The sequence below is a fragment of the Cyprinus carpio genome, chromosome B7, assembly GCF_018340385.1.
Source record: "Cyprinus carpio isolate SPL01 chromosome B7, ASM1834038v1, whole genome shotgun sequence".
NCBI classification, from domain to species: Eukaryota; Metazoa; Chordata; class Actinopteri; order Cypriniformes; family Cyprinidae; genus Cyprinus; species Cyprinus carpio.
In genome coordinates, this window is record NC_056603.1 from 8,628,716 (window position 1) to 8,649,504 (window position 20,789).

Consider the following 20,789-nt stretch of genomic DNA (forward strand, 5'->3'; position numbering starts at 1 on the left):
GTGAAAACACAGGATGCGTGGACTGCAGTGGCGATGTTCAGCCAGCAGAGGTAGCGGTTTCGCCAAACATACGATTAAACTGTAATTCGTTCACAGAGATGTAATCTGTAAGGTCACCACAACTGCTACATTCCCCAGGGTTTCTGCAGGTCTTAAATAGTCTTAATTCAAAGTCTTTTGAAAACTGAACAAAATTAAGTGAGTTTAAAATAAGAAAAATATCTGTCTGTGAGGTATGGCAGATATTAGGCTATTGTTTAAATCATAAACCTACTTCATTTGATCAATTTCACAAAAAATTGCTTCTCAAGTAAATGTATCTTGATTTAAGAAACATATGCACTGTATTTAATCTATAATCATGTTTATTCATAACTGTTTTAATTCATTTTAAATATTTTTAAAATAATTTTACGTTCCTTGTTTTATTGTTGTGATTATTTTTATGGTTATTTTAATTCCTTCTATATGCAAAGCACTTTGAATTACCATTGTGTATGAAATGTGCTATAGAAATAAACTTTGCCTTTGCACTGAAAAACAAGGCAACGGTTACTGAGGAAAAACAGTTTTTGCAGTGTGTGCAGGCGTTTGTAAAAAGTATTTCCATATCAGTTGGGAACACAGGCATTCAAGCATTTTTTATAATTTATTGAAAAGTAATCTTTTTGGAAGTTGTATTTTCAAACTTTAAAAAGCATTGCTAATTTTCTACAATTTTCAAAACTCATTTCAATAAACATTTACATGTATTGATGTGTTGCGTTCACTTCTATTTATTATTTTATTATTATTATTATTACTCGGTCTTAAAATGTTCTTTGAAAAGTCATAAAAAGCACCTCAATAAAACCTACAGAAACCCTGTTTTTGATGTTTCTGTATAGGCTACATTAGTTCACCATTATGCTTAAATGTGTAAACTGAGTTTGTGTTGTAGTAGAGGACTTGCTAGGCTACTACTGTCTTTACAACAACAGACAGGGAGAGAGATCAGTGTTGGTAGAGGATTGAATTTAACCTGCATATGTTAGACGTAATAGGCGCACAGTTGCTGCATGGGATTGTTTTAATCTTACATCTCTGACTCAGACTCACAGCTTTTCCCAGTGTTTCGGGTTTTGGCTTGATTGCATTCACTGTTGTCAGGTGGGGCTTTCTTATGAACAACAGGTTTAACCGGGACAAATATGGATAAGCTGCTAGCAGATTTAGTGACAAAAGCAGTGTGGTTTTGTTGACACGTGATGTTAGAAGCTGTGTCGGACACTCCCTGAAAAACCCTTCATCTGAAACTGGGATGTGGAGGGATAATCATTCACTTGTCTTTTGTTGTTGTTTTTGTTGTTGTTGTTATGAATTAAATGACTAGGCAATATGAGACTAAAGCAAAATGCATAAAAAATATATTTTTAGTAAGAGACCTTTGGTCACCTTAAACATAAATAATCAGTAATAGCATTAGAAGTATACTTAATAAGTGGTAATCTCTCCTGAAAACAGTTAATCTACAGCCTGCTTTAATTTGTCTGTGCACCGAAACCCGGAAATAAAGTGCGCTCGCGCAAAGGGGGGTGGACCAACTGTTGCAAATTCAAGAGTGAAAAAAAAGTTCTCCTGCGAAGTGCGAACAAGTTTCGCCTCTCAAGGGAAACGCACACGGACATGCCGTTTGATGAGCTGAAGCACATGAACTACGAATCTATGGACTAATAAATGGATGAAACGCGCAGAATGGAACGAGTACAGAAAGCGTGCTCTTGAAAATTTAGTAAGAGATGAGGCCATAATTATCGGTACGCTTTACTTAATTTTCTTTTACCAGTAACTTAACTCGTTCTTTTTATATTTATATTATTCACGGATTCTTTTATTTCTGCGACTCGTCGTGCAAGTGAATTAACCCGGAAAACACAAACTTGGGTTTGGTTTTGAGAAGATGCTTTTTGCTTTCACAAGGCAACACCCGAGTGATATTTATAGCGAAACCATCCGATGGACGCGACTGGTTTAATTCATCTTTTCTAAACGAATCCTGATGTTGTCAACACCAGTGGTCTCACGGCGTTGGACGTAAAGGAACTCTCTCAGGGCACACCACATACAGAACTGTGAGGAATTAAAATAACTGTTCGCATCGACTGTGTTCTTTGTATTTACCAAAATGACCGTCAAACTGGATTTTGAAGAATGCCTAAAAGACTCCCCTCGATTCAGGTAAGCTATACTCTTTTTTTTAAATTCCAAATATTAAAAAAAACACAAAATAATCGCAAAATATTATATTATATATATATATATATATATATATATATATATATATATATATATATATATATATATATATATATATATATATATTACAAACGACAGGTCACGTGCACCACATTAAAATGATAAACTTCGCTGTCATATGCAGAAGGAATGACGTAGCAGGTTTCTTCCCAAGCAGTTCCAGGATCAGGTCAATGAGTTCAGCTTAATGGGTTTGGCTTGATTAAAACTGATCTCAGATCAGCCCTGAATGTAGCCGCAACGGTTAGTGTAGCGCACGGCACTGGAAAGAATTTGCTTAGATCCATACAGAAGGAATGAATGGGATGATGATTAAGTGGCTCTGTGGACAGTAGGAGGGGGATTTTTTCACTCTGATGGACTTCTTTTTTTTTTTTTTTCATTTACTTGAATATATAATGCTATTATAGCCTATAATGTCTAGAAAATAATTTATTTAAAGAATAAAACATTTTGATTTGTTTTAAAATCACTATTCGACTTGAAAGTTTTTCTTTTTTTGCTTTCTTTCTCTGGTTTGGCTGTAGATTTTAGTGGGCAGCATAATGGAAAGTTTGAGTGCCATGTTTTAGTGGCTGCCGAGGGAACAGACTGTAGTGAGTTCAAAAATTAGGTCATCACCACTCAGAAGTTTACTTGTATAAACACACACAATATCCCTTTTCATCTGTCATATGTGGATCTAAACATACAGAACATGTGGAACTCATCTACACCAAAAGTACAACCGCGCATGGACGCTTTTGACCGTCATACACAGAAAGCAACCGAAAAGAAAGCGTTCGCATGAAGGTGTAAGAAGGCCACTGGCTCGAACACATTCAAGGCCTAGTTTTCTTCAGACTGCGGCTGTCTCCGGTTGCTAAGTGATGGCTGGGTAGTGGTGGGGGAGCAGGAAGTGAGACGAGAGATAATGAAATGATAAACAGGAGACAGGAAGTGTGTTTTAGGGGTGGATTGCTTCGGAAGCTACAACTTTTTCTTTAATACACACACATTTATGCAGAAAAAAGTGCGTTTATGATGCATACACATCCATGTAAGCTCACATTAAGAATGCAATACACTACAGATTCTAAAACACTAGCCATTTTACACTTGCCAACCTTATTAATGGTTAAAAAAAACTGGGCGTCATAGACTAAACGCCTGAAGATCACACACAAATTCAAATCATGTCGACCAGCTTTGCAGACTTTCAGCAACTAGAGTTGACTCGCCTAGACTGTAAATTGGAGCAAAAATCATAGGGTGTTTTCCAGGCTTTACTTAAATAACACATAGAATGGCACTTTAAAAAAAAAGGCAATTTATTAGAGCATTTTTTTGTAATAGTATTTTTCTCAGTTACTGTTTCTGTGTTAATAATTACATTACATTTTGAGTTGAAGAATATAAGCATCATATTTCTGTCTGTCTGTACTGTATGTGTGAATAAGCGGGAAACCACAAAGAGCTGTGTTCTTTGAGAAAGTCTGTCACACATAAGCAAAGGTTCACTGACACAGTTCCACATTTGAATACAGATACATATGCACACAATCACACAGCCATCTCCTCTACTGAATGAAACAATAATAGATTCCTCGACTAACTTGGTTGTGTTTTGTGCAAGCAATTGTAGCGTTTTTAACAGCTTGAGTTAAGTTAAATAGGATGTCATTCTTTTTTCAGATCTGTGTGTGAAAAAGTATGTGCTATGTTTCAACAGGGCAGAAATCGAGAAGGTGGAGGTCAACGTCAGTGAGCTGGAGACGAGACTCGAGAAGGTGAGGAAATGCTGAGAGACTAATCATTAAGTCCAGAATCACTCTGAATTATGAACAAACCACCAACACTTAGATTTAAATGTCAGCACATAACTCGTTCTACTATGGACATTATTGATAGCTCAAAACATGTGGCTTGTTGAGGAGAAAAGTGAAAGAAGTACTACTTTTCTAAGTGCTCAAACTTATGCCCTTGCACCTTGTGAATAATAAACATGTAACTGGTGAAAAAAATCCTATAGACTTATACTGATGTCATATCTAGAGATTTGGCCACTATTTATTTGTCTGCAGTGAGTTTTGCACGTTCAAGCACCACACCCACTCACATTTTCTTCAGAATATGTACAAAAGTCTCTGCTACTGTTTTAAACCATAACAGAACGCGGTCTAATTTTTAGAGTCACACCACCATAAATACACAATAGACACCCAAATATCGTTGCTGCAGGGTTTATGTGTTTGACCTTCTATGCTCAATTCCCTAAATTGAAACAAAGTCATTGTTCCTCACTTCTGGCGTGCGTCTCCTGCTGTATGGTCTTGTGAAGAGATATAGTGTTATGCAGAGGAACTACAAAGAGGAATTGCCAATTGAAAAGCTTTTAACCACAACTCAAGATGATTTCCCTTGAATTTATTAGACCGGACGGTTTCAAACCACACTATTCATCTCATGATAATTTGTTTAACAGTTGCTCACAAAATTTGTTTCTGAAGTTTTCATGAGGGTTATGCGTATGTTATGAATAACATGACATTATTTAACGTTCTGGAAAAAAAACCTGTGTTTGTGTAGTTGGTGAAACAGTGCAACACTATGCTGGATGCAGGCCGTGCCTATTGCCAGAACAGTAAGAGCTTTGTAAATGGCCTCAAAGAGCTGGGACACCACTGTTCTGAGGACCAAACCATGGGGGTGAGTGTATCAACAGTCCTGCAACTGATTTCAAATGAGCATTACTTACTGTACACAAAACCCACGTGGGCTAGCTGATACTAGAGACTGTAAATGAACACGTGATCACCCGTAACAGCATCAAAATAAGAAGGAAGTGATACAACATTAGAACTGTATGATTACACACATGACTGTACAGTAGATTCCAGATCAATAAGAGAAACAACAAAAATGACCAGTGTAGTGTAAAATATGGGGTGTGAAGATGTTTGATGGTCTGATAGAGGTTGAAAGCGTTAAGCATTTGAGACAAAGATTTAAAAAATACTAATGTAAGTGCTAACAGAACATATGTTTCACACTTTACAATGAGGTTTAATAGTTAACATTAGTTAACAACATTAGTTAACATGAACTAAGACGTTAGATTTTAAATTTCAGCATTTACTAATGCATTATTAAAATCAAAGGTTGTGTTTGTTAACATTAGTTAATGCACTGTGAGCTTACATGAACTAACAATGAATGATTCTGTTGTTATTAACTAATGTTAACAAAGAGGAATAAATACTGTGATAAATGTATTGTTCATTGTTTGTTCATGTTAGTTAAAGGGATAGTTTACCCAAAAATGAAAATTGTTGTTGTTTATCTGCTTACCCCCAGGGCATCCAAGATGTAGGTGACTTTGTTTCTTCAGTAGAGCGCAAACCAAGATAATTTCTCATTGATTTTGTTACCATTGCCATGCATTATACGACTGACAGACTGCAACAGTTTGATTTAAAAATCATAATTTGTGTTCTACTGAAGAAACAAAGTCACCTACATCTTGGATGCCCTGGGGGTAAGCAGATAAACCTCACATTTTCATTTTTGGGTGAACTATCCCTTTAATACAATGTGAATAAATGACACCTTATTGTAAAGCTTTTTTTGTAAAGCCATAAAGATGCCATGTTTTTTCAGACATGTTATATTCATTTTTAGACAACACAATAACAATGTTTCAACTTCAGAGGAGTTAAGAAATCAGCATTTGGTGGAATAGCCCTGATTTTCAATCACAACAAATGAAAGCATTTATTTTTTTGAACAATTGCCATTTTCTGCAAAAGAAAAAGCATTCTCTATATCATAACATTTTTTATTTGAAATTTGGAAGAAATGTTATCACAGCTTTATAAAATAAAACAAATCTTAACATTTTACTCAAAAATACCTAGTAAATCCAGAGAAACTGAATTTCAGTAAGATTACTTTTTTGAAATAAATTAATACATTTGTTCAGCAAGGATGCATTAGGTTGACAGTAAAGACATTTATAATTATACTGTTTTCAACATTATTAATTATAAGAAATATTTCTTTAGCACCAAATCATCATATCAGAATGATTTCTGAAAGATCATGTGACACTGAAGACTGGAGTAATGATGCCTTGTTTTTAGCTTTGTATATATTGTATAACATTATGTTTTAAAATTTATTATTTTAGTAAAAGGTTATTTTTAATTTTTATAATATTTAAAAGTATAAAGGTTTTTTTTGTATTTTTGATCAAATAAATGTAGCCTTTGTAAAAACAAAAAATACTTGATCAAAAGCTGAATTGAAAATAAAATTGAAAAATTACGTTCTTCTGTAGTTATATGTGTTGAAAATGATTGAAGTTAATAGAATCCTAATAGAGGCTGCGCTTCTTTCTTACAGGAATGTTTTGAAAAGTTTTCTAAAAAGCTGTCAGACATTGTCACTGCTCAAGAGGTGAGTCAAGTTCTTTCTTTTTACTTTTACTGTTGCTACTGGTGACCAGTGTGCCAACCATCTCTCTGGAGATCCTGTTTCTGTTTTTACTTTTCTTCCATGAATGATGTCTCTCCCCACAGGAGGTGATTGAAACCACACAAAAGTCTGTGAAGTTGAAGCTACAGAATTTTGTGAAAGAGTAAGGTGTTTTCTTCCTCTGCCTCTTCACTGAAGGAGCATTTTCTTTTCTGTATCACTACCAATAATATGAAGCTGTCTGTAAACATATGCATGAACTTGGGAGTAAAGAATAATTCCTAAATCTCATGCATTTTTCCATTTATTACTGACCCTTCTGAAAGAACGGTTTTATTGCATCTATTAACTTTATCCCTACTGTATCTCTCCTGAAGGATGTGAAGCGTTTTAAGGATGTACGGAAGGAGTTTGAACGTAGCAGTGAGAACCTGGAGGCAGCGCTGAGCAGGAACGCACAGGCACCACGCGGAAAACAGCATGAGGTGGAAGAAGCCAGCAATAACCTCCTGAACGCACGCAGAGCCTTCAGATCAGGGGCACTGGACTATGTGCTGCAGGTACAAACATATACATTGGCCTAAGAATATACTGTACTACAGTATCAAACTAAGTGGCATTTGTCTGAACACACTTTTACAAAAAAATGCATAAAATATATAAGGGTTTAAACTATAAAACAACACAGCAAAAACATGAAAAAGTAAAAAGAAGCTTCTGTTCTTGTTCTGAGTATTTTGTGCTTTTGCTTGTATTATGCTATGAATGCTTATGCATTATTTGCATTCTATTCCTCCTAACTTTAGATTAATGTCACTGAGTCCAAGAAGAAGACTGAAATTCTAATGGCGGTATGTGTCATAATGTAATATGAATCTTATTATAATGATCAGCATTGAATAGTAGCTTAAAGTCACTCTCGCTTCTGTGTTTGTCTTCTGTGTGAATGTGTGTCAGATGCTTTCTCTTATGGAGGCCCAGGCTTTGTTCTTCAAGCAAGGCCACCAGTCACTCACAGAACTGGAAAGCTACAACAAGAAACTGAGTGAGGAGGTAAGAAATGTGTCTATCTTGTCAGCTAATATGTATGTCAAAAGCGTGTAAAGCTGCTTGGACACATGACTGAAAAAAAGAGGAAGGAAAGGAAAGTGTGAACTGAAGTACCAATTAGGACAAATGCAAGTGTTACTTGGAGGGGGAAATATATCGATTTGATCATGTTGTAAAGTAAAAAAAAAAAAAATCTGAAGTGTAAAGTTTGAATTGAAGAAGAGGACAGAAGGTGTACTGACAGGAATGTGATGGTACATTCAGAGATCACATGGTGGCCTATCATGACAGGAAGTTTTCTTCTGCCAGAGTGAGCAACAACAGGAAACAGTATGTATCACACACGGATATTGTGTGTTGGCAAACACTTCTGTGCTTGCAGAACTTTAAAACTGCCTGAATAACAGCTCACAACTTGTCAAGAGTATAAACAAACACCAACTGCAGTTTGTGAACTTCAAAATCAAATGCAAATTCTAAGATCTGCTAATATCTGTGCTCTTTTCATTCTCCCGACAAGATCTAAAACTGCTCATTTGTTGTTTAATAAAAGCTGTTGAAGATAGATTATTTATGCAACGATGTTTTGACAAAGTAATGACTTGTTGTTACCGAGGAGCATAGAGTTGAAATGTAGAAGTTTTAGACAGGAAGCTTACTCACCTTCTACTGGCCTGCGAAAACCACAAAACCTGCTCATAGCTTCCTGTAAGCACAGGAAATGGTGAAAAGCTTCGCAAGACAAATGTCAAGAGAGATCTCTAGAGCCTATTTATAATGCGATATACAGATTGAAAATGAGAAGATGGAAACATTGTTGGGATACAGGGACAACGTGAAATCAGAGGTGGCTTCGATAGAGATGTGTTTTTACAGATTAATGTTAGAGAACCAGGGACGAGAGGAAATGTAGTGTTTTGATGAAGAGGCCGCAGGGAGTGGAAGAGAGGGGGGGGCGAGAACAGGAAAGTCCGTGGACGATAACAAGAGAAGGTGGAGATCTTCATGACCTCTTCAGGAAGTTGAGCGAGTGCCAGCATGTCTTTCACCCTTTCTCATTCGGTTCAGCTCTGAGTGACGTGCACTTTGACTCTTCACTCTAACTGTGGTCTAAAAACCCGCCGCACCTCAAGATAGACTACAATTATAGCAGACTTGTCATCACAACTCTTGACTGGAAAAGTCACAGAATAACTAGGCCTATACACAGCAGTGGGGATTTAGACTGAGCCTCCGTGCATGCGTTTATAATTGTATGATATGCAATTAAACTTCCATTCTGAGATCTAGTTAAAGGGTCCAAACCTCAGTCTCGAAGAGTTTCCATCTTTTCAGGATTTTTAGCTCAAGCCTGATGTTTGTGAGGTTGTCACATGATGTTTAGATAGTTGTCTAAACAGGCAGCGTTTCCTTGACTGCGTGCGTGAATAAGTATATAAATATAATATGAATGTACATTTGTATTCATATACATTCATTTGCACGTCATTTATTTACAGATCATATTAAAGACCAATCAAGCATGCTGTTATGATGAAAATTAGATTGATGTAACATCAAATAACCTTATTTCAACCTAACTTTCCATAAAGGAAGAAATCTGTTTAGAATCGGATTTGTTTCTACATATAACAAAGTGACCCAGGTCAGCATTTAAAATGTCAGTCACTCTGACTTTTGCATGTTGCACATCATCCACACACACACACACAGACACAAATTGGGCCACTGTGGTGTGAACATTGCCCATATAATGTTGATTCAAACACAAAAACAAGACTGTAAATTGAGATTGTCATTTCTCCTCTTTTTCTCCAGTATACTCAACTAGTCCTGAATTCTGCAAGAGAGAAAAGGGATATGGAGCAGAGCCATGGCGCTGTCAAGAAAAAGGTAGTAAGACTCTCTCTCTCTCTCTCTCTCTCAGACACACACACACACCATTGTATCTGTACACAAAGACACTATACATGCATCTCTAAGGTACGATATATTTGTCTTTAGGATGTGTCATATGATGACTCCATAATGGACTTCAGCCCAGATGCACCCAACGGCATCGCGATGGAAGGTTACCTGTACAAGAGAGCCAGCAATGCTTTTAAAACATGGAGCAGGTACAGAACTCCAGCAATTTGTGATTCAATCACAGAAATATATTAACATTATTGTAAAACAAATAATTAACATTAATACATGGATTTATTTAACAAGCAAAGTACTTATATTAAAAACATCCAACTAAATTAATACTAAAATAAATGCAATGTGCTTATTTTTCATTCATTTCTTTAGTTATATTTTTAAAGCTGTAATTAATGACATTTGATTGACAGCTTTGTGTGCAAGTACAAGTGTTTCTCGGTCTTTCTTCGTGCAGTTATTTGTGACTGAATTAGCACATTTGTGAACAATTTTTCATTTTTAAATTTGAATTTTATTTCATTCATTATTGGCATATAGATTTAACGTTATGTATTCGTTTCCATTTATATTTTGGTTTCCTGTAGTAGACATGTTTGCTCTTTTGACTCTTTCCGTTTTGCACATTTGTTCATTGAGTGTGATTTTAGCATCTGTGAGTTCTGAGATGAATTACAATCATATGTCTGACTGCATTATTAATATATCGCGTGTGTGTATGTGTGTGTGTGTGTGTGTTCATGCTGTAGGCGCTGGTTCTCCATTCAGAAGAACCAGTTGGTTTACCAAAAGAAACATAATGTAAGTATCAGATTGTTTAACATAAGGATAACTTAGCATTAACCAATAATAGTAATGACACATTGATTCACACACACATACAAACAACTTGTTTTATTTAAACAAGCTCTCTGTCTCTCTGTATCAGGAGCAGCTCACTGTTGTTGTGGAGGACTTGCGTTTATGCACAGTGAAGCCCTGCAGTGAACAAGACAGACGATTCTGCTTTGAGGTCGTCTCTCCCTCCAAGTGAGTCTCTCTGTGTGTCTGTACACAAATCTGTCAGAACTGGAATATAATGTGTACGCGTATTTTTGAGCGTGCAACATTTTTCTGATTCCTGTGTTCTTGTGTTTGGGTTCTGGCTGTATTTAGTCAGTAAACAGTCCTGTAAATATGTTATTCTGCATTTAGACAAGTCTGTGCATAACCCGCTCATGCGCCAAATGACAGGATCTGTGTGTGTGTGTGTTTGTGTAGGAGCTGTTTATTACAGGCTGATTCAGAGCGACAGCAGCAAAGCTGGATCAGCGCTGTCCAGAACAGCATCGCCTCAGCATTCCAGGACAGAAGAGATGACAATCTTGGCCCTGTATGTCACGCACATTCACATTTAACTAAACACCTAACTGTAAACATACCATAGACTATAATACTACAGACCAGATATGTAAGAAGCACTAAGTCTACACTAAAATAGATAATAACATAACGACAACAATCTTTCTACATATTGTTACCACTGTCTGCAGCACTCACATGCATATTTAGACGTATGCTCTGTGTATAATCATATTTTGCTCTGGTCAAATGTGCATCTTGGTCAGAATGCCTTGCATCTTGGCAGCACAGTCGATTTGTCTTAATTAAGTGAATATAAACAGGTGGGGCAAAATAAATCACATACATGTATATAAAAATATTAAACATGTGCCTTAAGCCTTGCAATGTAGACCTGCCACTGTCTAAAATGTTAATCAAACTACACTTTTATGAGAAAAAGGGAAAAGCACTTACATGTTTTGTTTAATTTTTTATTTTACCTTTTTTAAAATTAAAATTACAGTATATTGATAACTGTGAATTTTGGTTAACCCCAACATTACTCTCTATTCTTTAAAGAATATTCATTCTTTATATATATAATGTAATATAAAAGAATAATTTTTATTTAGATTTTTTTTTTTTTTTGTATAATTGTTTTAATCAGAGGTATATTAGGTGCAGCATTTAATGTTAGATTTGTTAATTTTTTTATTTAGAATTGATTATTTATTTTTTAAAAATGTATGTAATAAATAATACTTCTTATTTTTAGAGTAAACTATTTATACGTTTCCACTTAAACACTCATGCCCAAAAATGCGCTGACAAAAATGTGAGTGTTATATAAGGATGTGTGTTTGTGTGTGTGTGTTAAATAGAGAGATCGCTGTAGCTCAGTGTCTGCAGGAAGTGTGCGTTTGAGCGCAGGGGAGCAGGAATCGTCTGGTCGGGAGGCTCTGGAGGAGGTGCAGGCCATCTCAGGGAACGGGCAGTGCTGTGACTGCGGGGAGCCTGGACCCGACTGGGCCTCTATCAATCTGGGCATCACGCTGTGCATTACCTGCTCTGGCATACACAGGTAACACACATACACACACAGAATTGTATAATGTATCACATGAACATGCATCTGAATCAGTTTTTTTGTGTTCGCAGGAGTTTAGGTGTCCACTTCTCGAAGGTACGATCCCTGACGCTGGATTCGTGGGAGCCAGAGCTCGTCAAAGTAAGCACAGACATCCTCCTCATATATTCATGTATTAGATACATTTATAAACAGTTACACTTTTTTCACATTCTCTCTTTCTCTTTTTTCTAGCTCATGTGTGAGTTAGGAAACACAGCCATTAACAAGATCTATGAGGCGCGTATTGATGAGATCACAATCAAGAAGCCCCATCCCTCTAGTCCAAGGTACAGTAGGTGTTTATATATACTAATCACAGAAAACCACAGAAATGTGTTTATATTTACAGTGGTGGCCAAAATTGAAATGAAAGTTTTAGGCACTTGTGTAAAAATGCTGTAAAATGGATGCTGTCATAAATAGATTTTCTTATCAATTACCTTCTATTAACTAAATTAAATCAACATTTGGTGTGAGAATCCTTTGCGTATAAAGCAGCCTTTGCCACATAGTTTTTCATTGAGCTTTGCAGGCAGGTCTCTTGAAGCATCTTGGAGACGTTGTCACAGTTCTTCTGGATTGAGTCTGTCTCAGTTTGTTCTGTTTTCTTCATGTCTTTCCAGACTGACTGATGATGGTGAGATCAGATCTCTGTGTGGAGCACTGGCTGTTGTCAGACTCCTTGTGCAAACAAAGTCTCATTGGATTATTACAATTAATGGCAAAATTAAAATGGAAATCTAAACTGATATTTCTTACTGACACACTACAGCAAAATATAGAAATAACTGACTTAAAACTATTATTAGCAGGTGAAAATACTAGTGTTCTAATCATTTTTGCCACCACTGTAAATATAATCTGTATATAACTGCTTTCTCAGACAAGATAAGGAGTCGTGGATTCGTTCTAAATATGTAGAGAAGAAATTCATCCACAAGCTCCCGGAGACTGGTCGAGCAACGGTCCTGCGGCGCTCCAGTGCCAGACGGAACAGAGCAAACACACAGGACAAACCCAACACACGCCCTCCCCTCAAACCCAAACCTAGCCGAGCCACTCTGCCACGACTCACGGGTACACAGACACACATGCCAAAAAACATGCTAGAATTTACACATTTACATGCACAGTCATGCACCCAAGAAACTGTATTTATCTTTTGTTTATCCTCTACAATTCATACTAAGACATAGTATATTATTGTAATATAAGACACAAACTATTGGGTAAAAAAATAAAAACTAAAGAGAAGTGACAAAAAATAAATAACTGAATAGTTTGCTGAAAATGTAATCAACCTCAGAACATTCAAAATGTTGAAGAGTTTGTTTCTTCACCAGAGCAGATTTGGAGAACTTTAGCATTGTAACACTTGCTAACCAATGGATCCTCTGCAGTGAATGGGTGCCGTCAGAATGAGAGTCCAAGCAGATTTTTGCTTCATAAGAAGTTAGCTGATGGAGTGGTGTGGATTGCTTGTGGATTATTGTGATGTTTTTATCAGCTGTTTGGACTCTTATTCTGACGGCACCCATTCACTGCAGAGCATCCATTGGTGAGCAAGTGTTACAATGCTAAAGTTCTCCAAATTTATTCCGATCCTACATCATGGATTGCCTGAATGCGAGTCATTTATTATGAATTATTCCTTCAGTGTAAAGTAAATGAAAAACTAAAGTGCAACTACACTAAAAATAGTAGTTGAAAAACAAACTAAACATAAATAAGTGTTTTAGTAGTCCTCAAACACTCATTACATGGAATAACCTGACCTGTGTGTACGTGTGGGGGAAGACATCCTACATTCAGATGGCAATGAGATGGCAGTAAAGTTACTGAAACTGATAATAAAAGATGGACACTAATTATACCACAGACACCAGAGAGAACCTTGCATTCTGTTATAAACAAACTTTCATGTAGCTTGTTGTCAAGATTGCACAAGTATGCTGAGTCAAGGTCGGTTTCGTGAACATTAAACTCTATCCTCTTGTGGTTCTGTTTTTAAATGATGCAACTGAAATCCTGAAGAAGCAGCTGGGTAATAATTCAGTGTAAATGAAATGCTGCATTAAACACACTGAGCGACATTAATCTTTGGAAAATCTGCAAGTCATGGAAATGAATAAAATCGGTAATGGAAAAAGGTCATTAAAAAAAAAGTTAATGGAAAAATCATGGAAATTAATGCATTTTAAAAGGCCATTGGAATTTCTATAGTCAGTATAAATATAGAGTGTAACCTCAGTATTTGTCACAAAAAAACATTTATTGATCATACAGTTTTATTGCTTCCCCAACTGATTCCTTAACTTTTATCACTTAAATATATACAGTATATGAAAACTAAATAGAAATATGGCTATAAAATGAAACCTAAACTGTAACTATCAAAATAAACAATAACCTAACTGAAATCTACAGTAAATCTGAAAATTGCATTAAAAACAGGAAATAATGCAGAACTGTAGTAACTGTAGTTGTGACACAAACAAGCATGAAGACACTAGTAAATTGAAACAATGAAAATAAGTGTCTCTTCCCGTTTCTACTGATCTAATCAGTGGGCTGTTGCTTGATGTTTCCCCTACAGGCCTGAGCCCAAGTGACATAATGAAGAACAATTCCAGCTCTCATAAAGGTTACACACACACACACACACACAGATATGATGTTCATACATCCATTTGACCACACAAACTCCTCATTCTCTCTCTCTCGATGTACAGAGAATGATGAAGAGGAGGATCTGAGTGGTCTTCATCCCGGGGCTTTGCTGTATCGATCTGCGTCAATGCAGCATTTCCCTCTCATGGCAGACGCTCTGGCGCACGGCGCTGATGTCAACTGGGTCAATGTGGCTGAAGACAGCAAAACTCCACTAATACAAGCCGCTATGGTTGTAAGTGTGTGTGTGTGAGAGAGAGAGAGAGTCCATTGTTCATGATCTGAGACTGAGTGTGTATTGCACAAGTTACAGTGAATAATTACTGTGTATTTCTCTCTGCAGAATTCCTTGGCAGCCTGTGAGTTTCTCCTACAGAACGGTGCTAATGTGAACCAGGTGGACTCAAACGGGAGGGGACCACTACACCACGCTACCATACTGGGACATACCGGGTAACACGGGCTTAGATACTAGGTTTGGGTAAAAAAAAATGTAGTTTTAATAATTCTGATTATTCTTCATTTGAACAATTGCATTACTGATTCTTAAAATCCTGAGATTGATCTCTCTGTCAGTGTTTCCTGCAACACTTTTCAGCACTGGTGCACCCTGCTGTTGAATACATGATATTGCATTTGAATGTAAAGCCTCATTGCAAAATAAGTCAGTAGAAAAAAATAGAAAATGAACTGCATTGTTTGGGCCCTGTTTATATACAGGTGCATCTCAATAAATTAGAATGTTGTGGAAAAGTTCATTTATTTCAGTAATTCAACTCAAATTGTGAAACTCATGTATTTAATAAATTCAGTGCACACAGACTGAAGTAGTTTAAGTCTTTGGTTCTTTTAATTGTGATGATTTTGGCTCACATTTAACAAAAACCCACCAGTTCACACAATCTCAACAAATTAGAATACTTCATAAGACGAAAAAAACCCAAACATTTTTAGTGAATTGTTGGCCTTCTGGAAAGTATGTTCATTTACTGTACATGTACTCAGTACTTGGTAGGGGCTCCTTTTGCTTTAATTACTGCCTCAATTCGGCGTGGCATGGAGGTGATCAGTTTGTGGCACTGCTGAGGTGGTGTGGAAGCCCAGGTTTCTGCATTGTTTGGCCTCTTGTTTCTCATTTTCCTCTTGACAATACCTCATAGATTTTCTCTGGGGTTCAGGTCTGGTGAGTTTGCTGGCCAGTCAAGCACACCAACACCATGGTCATTTAACCAACTTTTGGTGCTTTTAGCAGTGTGGGCAGGTGCCAAATCCTGCTGGAAAATGAAATCAGCATTTTCAAAAAGCTGGTCAGCAGAAGGAAGCATGAAGTGCTCCAAAATTTCTTGGTAAAGGGGTGCAGTGACTTTGGTTTTCAAAAAACACAATGGAACAACACCAGCAGATGACACTGCACCCCAAATCATCACAGACTGTGGAAACTTAACACTGGACTTAAACTTGGGCTATGAGCTTCTTCACCCTTCCTCCAGACTCTAGGACCTTGGTTTCCAAATGAAATACAAAACTTGCTCTCATCTGAAAAGAGGACTTTGGTCCACTGGACAACAGTCCAGATCTTTTTCTCCTTAGCCCAGGTAAGATGCCTCAGGAGTGGCTTAACAAGAGGAATACAACAACTGTAGTCAAATTCATTGACACGCCTCTGTGTGGTGGCTCTTGATGCCTTGACCCCAGCCTCAGTCCATTCCTTGTGAAGTTCACTCAAATTCTTGAATCGATTTTGCTTGACAATCCTCATAAGGCTGCAGTTTTTTATTTTCCTCTTGAATATTTTTCTTAGATTCTTTTTGGTTTTAATGTACTTTCTGTTAACATGCTTGGATACAGCACTCTGCGAACAGCCAGCTTCTTTGGCAATGAATGTTTGTGGCTTTCCCTCCTTGTGAAGTGTCAATGATTGTCTTCTGGACAACTGTCAGATCAGCAGTCTTCCCCATGATTGTGTAGCCTGGTGAACTAAACTGAGAGACCATTTTGAAGGCTCAGGAAACCTTTGCAGGTGTTTTGAGTTGATTAGCTGATCGGCATGTCACCATATTCAAATCTGTTGAGATAGTGAATTGGTGGGTTTTTGTTAAATGTGAGCCAAAATCATCACAATTAAAAGAACCAAAGACTCAAACTACTTCAGTCTGTGTGCATTGAATTTATTTAATACACGAGTTTCACAGGTGAATTACTGAAATAAATGAACTTTTCCACAACATTCTAATTTATTGAGATGCACCTGTGTGTGTATATATGTATGTATGTATGTGTGTGTGTATATGTATATATATATATATATATATATATATATATATATATATATATATATATATATATATATATATATGTATATGTATATGTGTGTGTGTGTGTGTGTGTGTGTGTATAAATTAATCAAAAAAAGATTTAAAGATTCTGTTTATTTGACAGAATATGAGACATAAAAGCACTATAATATAGCACTACTAGTGTGGACTGATTCATTGAATGATTATTTTAAAAGTTTTTTTGTGAATAAAAAACATGGTACAACCACACAAACAACCTTTTTACACTCTTCAATTGGAGTTCATAATTGAATAATAACTTACATATTGTTATAATGACAGTTTTAAATAAGAAGTACAATTTAAATTTGACTTCAGATAGTATCCAAAGAGCAGTTTGTGGCTGTTGATTAGTATCTATTTAAGTACAAAATGAAAATAATAGAAAATGTCCTGCATAGTTTAGGTCCTGTTAGTAATTTTAAAAATCAGTACTTTTGTAATGTACCGATTTTGAGGGTTCCCTTTGAATTTTTTTTCATATGTAAGCAAATTGGACATTATATAATGTATGTCCAATCGAGTCAGAATCAAATCAAACCTACATGAATCACTAACTGAATCAAATCAGTATCAACACTCAGTGCAGCTGTTATACATGTACTGTCAAATAAACGTTTCTCTGTGTTGTCGTAGGTTGGTGTGTCTGTTTCTTAAGAGAGGAGCAGACTACAACGCAAAAGACATTGATGACAAGGACCCAATCGCCATTGCCATTGATAACGCCAACGCTGACATCGTCACGCTGTAAGTAGGCGTACAGAGTATTAGTTGACAAGGACACTAATTAGCTTACAGTACATTTGATGAGGTGCTTCCTGCTAATAACTCAATTAACCTATCATTCACTGTGTTTTTCCTCCTAGACTCCGGATAGCCAAGATGAACAAGGAGATGCGGGAGATGGATGGCGCTCCATCAGGTCATTCTGAGGGGCGGGGCTCTGGTGGTGGGGGCGGGACTGGGTCTGTGATTGGACACACTAAAAAAAGCTTTCAAACTATCAAGAACCATCTCAGTGGCCGGGCACCAGGTGGCCAGGATTAACAGATTGTAAATTTAAAATAGAAAACCGAGCTTAACAGAGAATAAAAAAAAGAAAGGACAGTATGTGGATTTGAGCACTTTGATAAAGCACTTTAAAATGTATAGAAACACTGAATGTTAATAGATAACACTGCGCATCTTCTGTTCAGTGCTTTTAGTACCTGTGGTAATGTTCTGAACAAATGTTATGTAGTATGTTTTATTAGGTGGTATCAGTACCGTTTGTACCGAGTATGGTTTTGCATGTGTAATGTGACATTTTGCATTTACACAAATGTGATCTTGTTTGTATAGCTGGTGTTTATTCAGCTGTTAGAATACACCTCAAGTGGAATATATAGTGGTTTCTCTGTCTGTTTTAGGCTTCAGATGTTTGAAAAATCAGAATAGTGCTTCACTAACACGTTATATTTGATTTATTTAATGTTCATTCAAGACCTGATCAGGCATTACAACTTTGTTTAACATAATGTAAAGGAGAAACTCCACAGGCGGTCATTACAGTGCTTGCAAGACATCAGCATGTTGAAATTTCTCTTCTTCTCATGATTTTTTTTTACAATTTGCTGCAATTAAATAATTCAGCTTGAACTGTTTTAAATATAGAGCCCACTTTTTTACATAACCTAATTAAAAAAAAGCTCCCATTGACTTACATTAACACAGTGTTCAAACCTATCTATCCATCCATCTTCTATCTATCGTTCTAACATTCTATTGTCCTATCATTCTGTCTATTATTCTATCTATCCTTCTCTCTCTAAAATTGTCTAATTATTTATCTAATCATACCATTTATCTAATGATGTTGCCTTGCCTTGAGTAATTCCATCAGAAAATACAAATGATTCAGCTGTTATGGGATGGGCATGGATATTTGGCATTGTATGGGGTATCATCACCATTCAACCAACATCATAACTATACTCAAAACATCAAACTGCAAATGCAGTCTGAAGTTCAGTTCATGGTGATCGTTTGTTATGATCACTTGTGATATTTGGCTTTCCAGTAGGATTCTGTTACTCTGAATCTGATCCTCTTATTGCAGTGCCAGATGTTTACAGGTGTGCTTTCTTGTGGTGCTTATGCTTTTTGCATCTGTTGTTTTGCTGTGGGGCTTGTTTAAGGCAGTTTGTCCATCTGTGTCTCTGTATACAAATCTGTTTTTGTTGTTTGTGCGTGCGTGCGCGTGTGTGTGTGTGTGTGTGTGTGCATGTCCCGAGACGGGTGGCCAGGTGTCTACTGCTTGCAGTGTGTGTCCTCTGCACTGCGTGCTACAGGTAATTTACTGCTTTCCTATGCTTTTATGTATGCATAACCACTGCACTTATGTACAGTTATAAATCCAAATCAAAGCTCTTCCTCTGGGTGGTGGTGTTCTCAACATGCTGATTCAAACATAGACCTTATTAAAATCTTAGACTCCAGGTTCCAGTGACTTTCCACACACAGGGGTATAACTTTCACTCTCATACAGAAATCTTGTTTGTTTTGGGTGTAAAATATGATCATGTGAACAGAGAATCTTGTAACAAATATGTAAAGGATGCAACAACAACAAAAACTGATTTTGCATATATGTTGTGCTGCTTATTCCCAAGACAGTGTTCAGCTAATATTTTTTTCTATATATTTCTTTCCTCCTACAGGTGATGATACCTATCATGACATTTTCAGGGATTTCTCCCAAATGGCCTCCAACAATCCAGAGAAGCTCAAGCGTGGTAGCGCTGACATTAAATGAACCACCTGACCACTAGATGTCAGTGTTACACCACACACACACACACACACACACACACACACTCCAGTAGACAAAATGAAATGCTCCATCATTTGGTTTGTCTGGCATACATGAGTGTGGGTCTAAACATCTGGGGTTTTGCGTATTTATCCCAGTTTAGGCTTTAGGAAGTCATCAGTCATTTGGCGTTTCCCGTTAGTTATTTCTTCTTTTCACAGATGTTCTGTAGCCGAATAATTTATAATTTGAGCAAGTTTACAATCCAAATGGTATGAAAGCAAGACAAGAAGCCAGATTGTAGAGGTGGAGTGGACTCTTCTGTGTTTCTAATTTAGATGGCAATGAATTTTTCCTCATTCAGATGATTTTCAGTGGACAAGTTGCTTTTCTTCTTTTTATTCACTATGTTGTGAGCCACAGTGTTAATGCAACTTGAATGTACTTGTTACTTTGGGTGAGAGACCACTGTTTTCTTGGTTCTCCTGTATCATTTTTATTTTTATTTTAATTTCTCTTTTTATAAGAACAAAACAGCCCATTTGAAAATGGTCAGTTGTGTTTTATGAGCATGCAATGTTCTAAACAACATGTATAAATGAATAACCGTGAAAATGGAAGAATGTGTAGCTAAATAAATAAATGATTCATGACTTATTATGCGACTTACATTTCTGAGAATTAAACAATCATTAACACAAACTACCGTTCACTACCATTCAAAGTTTGGGGTCTAAGATTTATGTATATACTTCTGTCACAATATATTTGGTTAAATTGTGTTTCATACCATAATTCTTCATGAAAAGATCATAAC

The 20,789-nt window shown here is 36.6% G+C and overlaps 1 protein-coding gene across 3 annotated transcripts; it reads left to right on the forward strand.

The window, feature by feature from the left end:
* Window positions 1–842: 842 nt before the first annotated feature.
* Window positions 843–20,630, forward strand: LOC109059562 (arf-GAP with coiled-coil, ANK repeat and PH domain-containing protein 1-like). Of its 3 annotated transcripts, XM_042727049.1 has the most exons (24): window positions 843–1,796; window positions 1,960–2,217; window positions 4,007–4,064; window positions 4,864–4,983; window positions 6,679–6,732; window positions 6,855–6,913; window positions 7,127–7,310; window positions 7,557–7,601; window positions 7,708–7,803; window positions 9,619–9,693; window positions 9,805–9,917; window positions 10,473–10,524; window positions 10,652–10,752; window positions 10,984–11,095; window positions 11,928–12,127; window positions 12,205–12,274; window positions 12,368–12,462; window positions 13,059–13,252; window positions 14,772–14,819; window positions 14,908–15,080; window positions 15,186–15,298; window positions 17,818–17,928; window positions 18,048–18,103; window positions 19,881–20,630. In XM_042727049.1, exons 2-24 carry the CDS (start codon window positions 2,165–2,167, stop codon window positions 19,973–19,975), a joined length of 2,277 nt encoding a protein of 758 aa, XP_042582983.1. In that variant the 5' UTR covers window positions 843–1,796; window positions 1,960–2,164; the 3' UTR covers window positions 19,976–20,630. The 3 variants fall into 3 exon arrangements, with proteins under 3 accessions (XP_042582983.1, XP_042582982.1, XP_042582984.1); XM_042727048.1 differs by having other exon boundaries at window positions 843–2,217; XM_042727050.1 differs by having other exon boundaries at window positions 850–2,217; window positions 15,189–15,298.
* The last annotated feature ends 159 nt before the right edge of the window (window positions 20,631–20,789 follow it).

Excerpts from the sequence above, each read along its gene's own strand:
- LOC109059562 (XM_042727048.1), top strand. The coding sequence starts at position 2,165 with ATGACCGTCAAACTGGATTTTGAAGAATGCCTAAAAGACTCCCCTCGA. Across the intron at positions 9,694-9,804 it reads ATGGCGCTGTCAAGAAAAAG|GATGTGTCATATGATGACTC; the intron begins GTAGTAAGACTC and ends ATTTGTCTTTAG. Across the intron at positions 15,081-15,185 it reads TAATACAAGCCGCTATGGTT|CAGAATTCCTTGGCAGCCTG; the intron begins GTAAGTGTGTGT and ends TATTTCTCTCTG.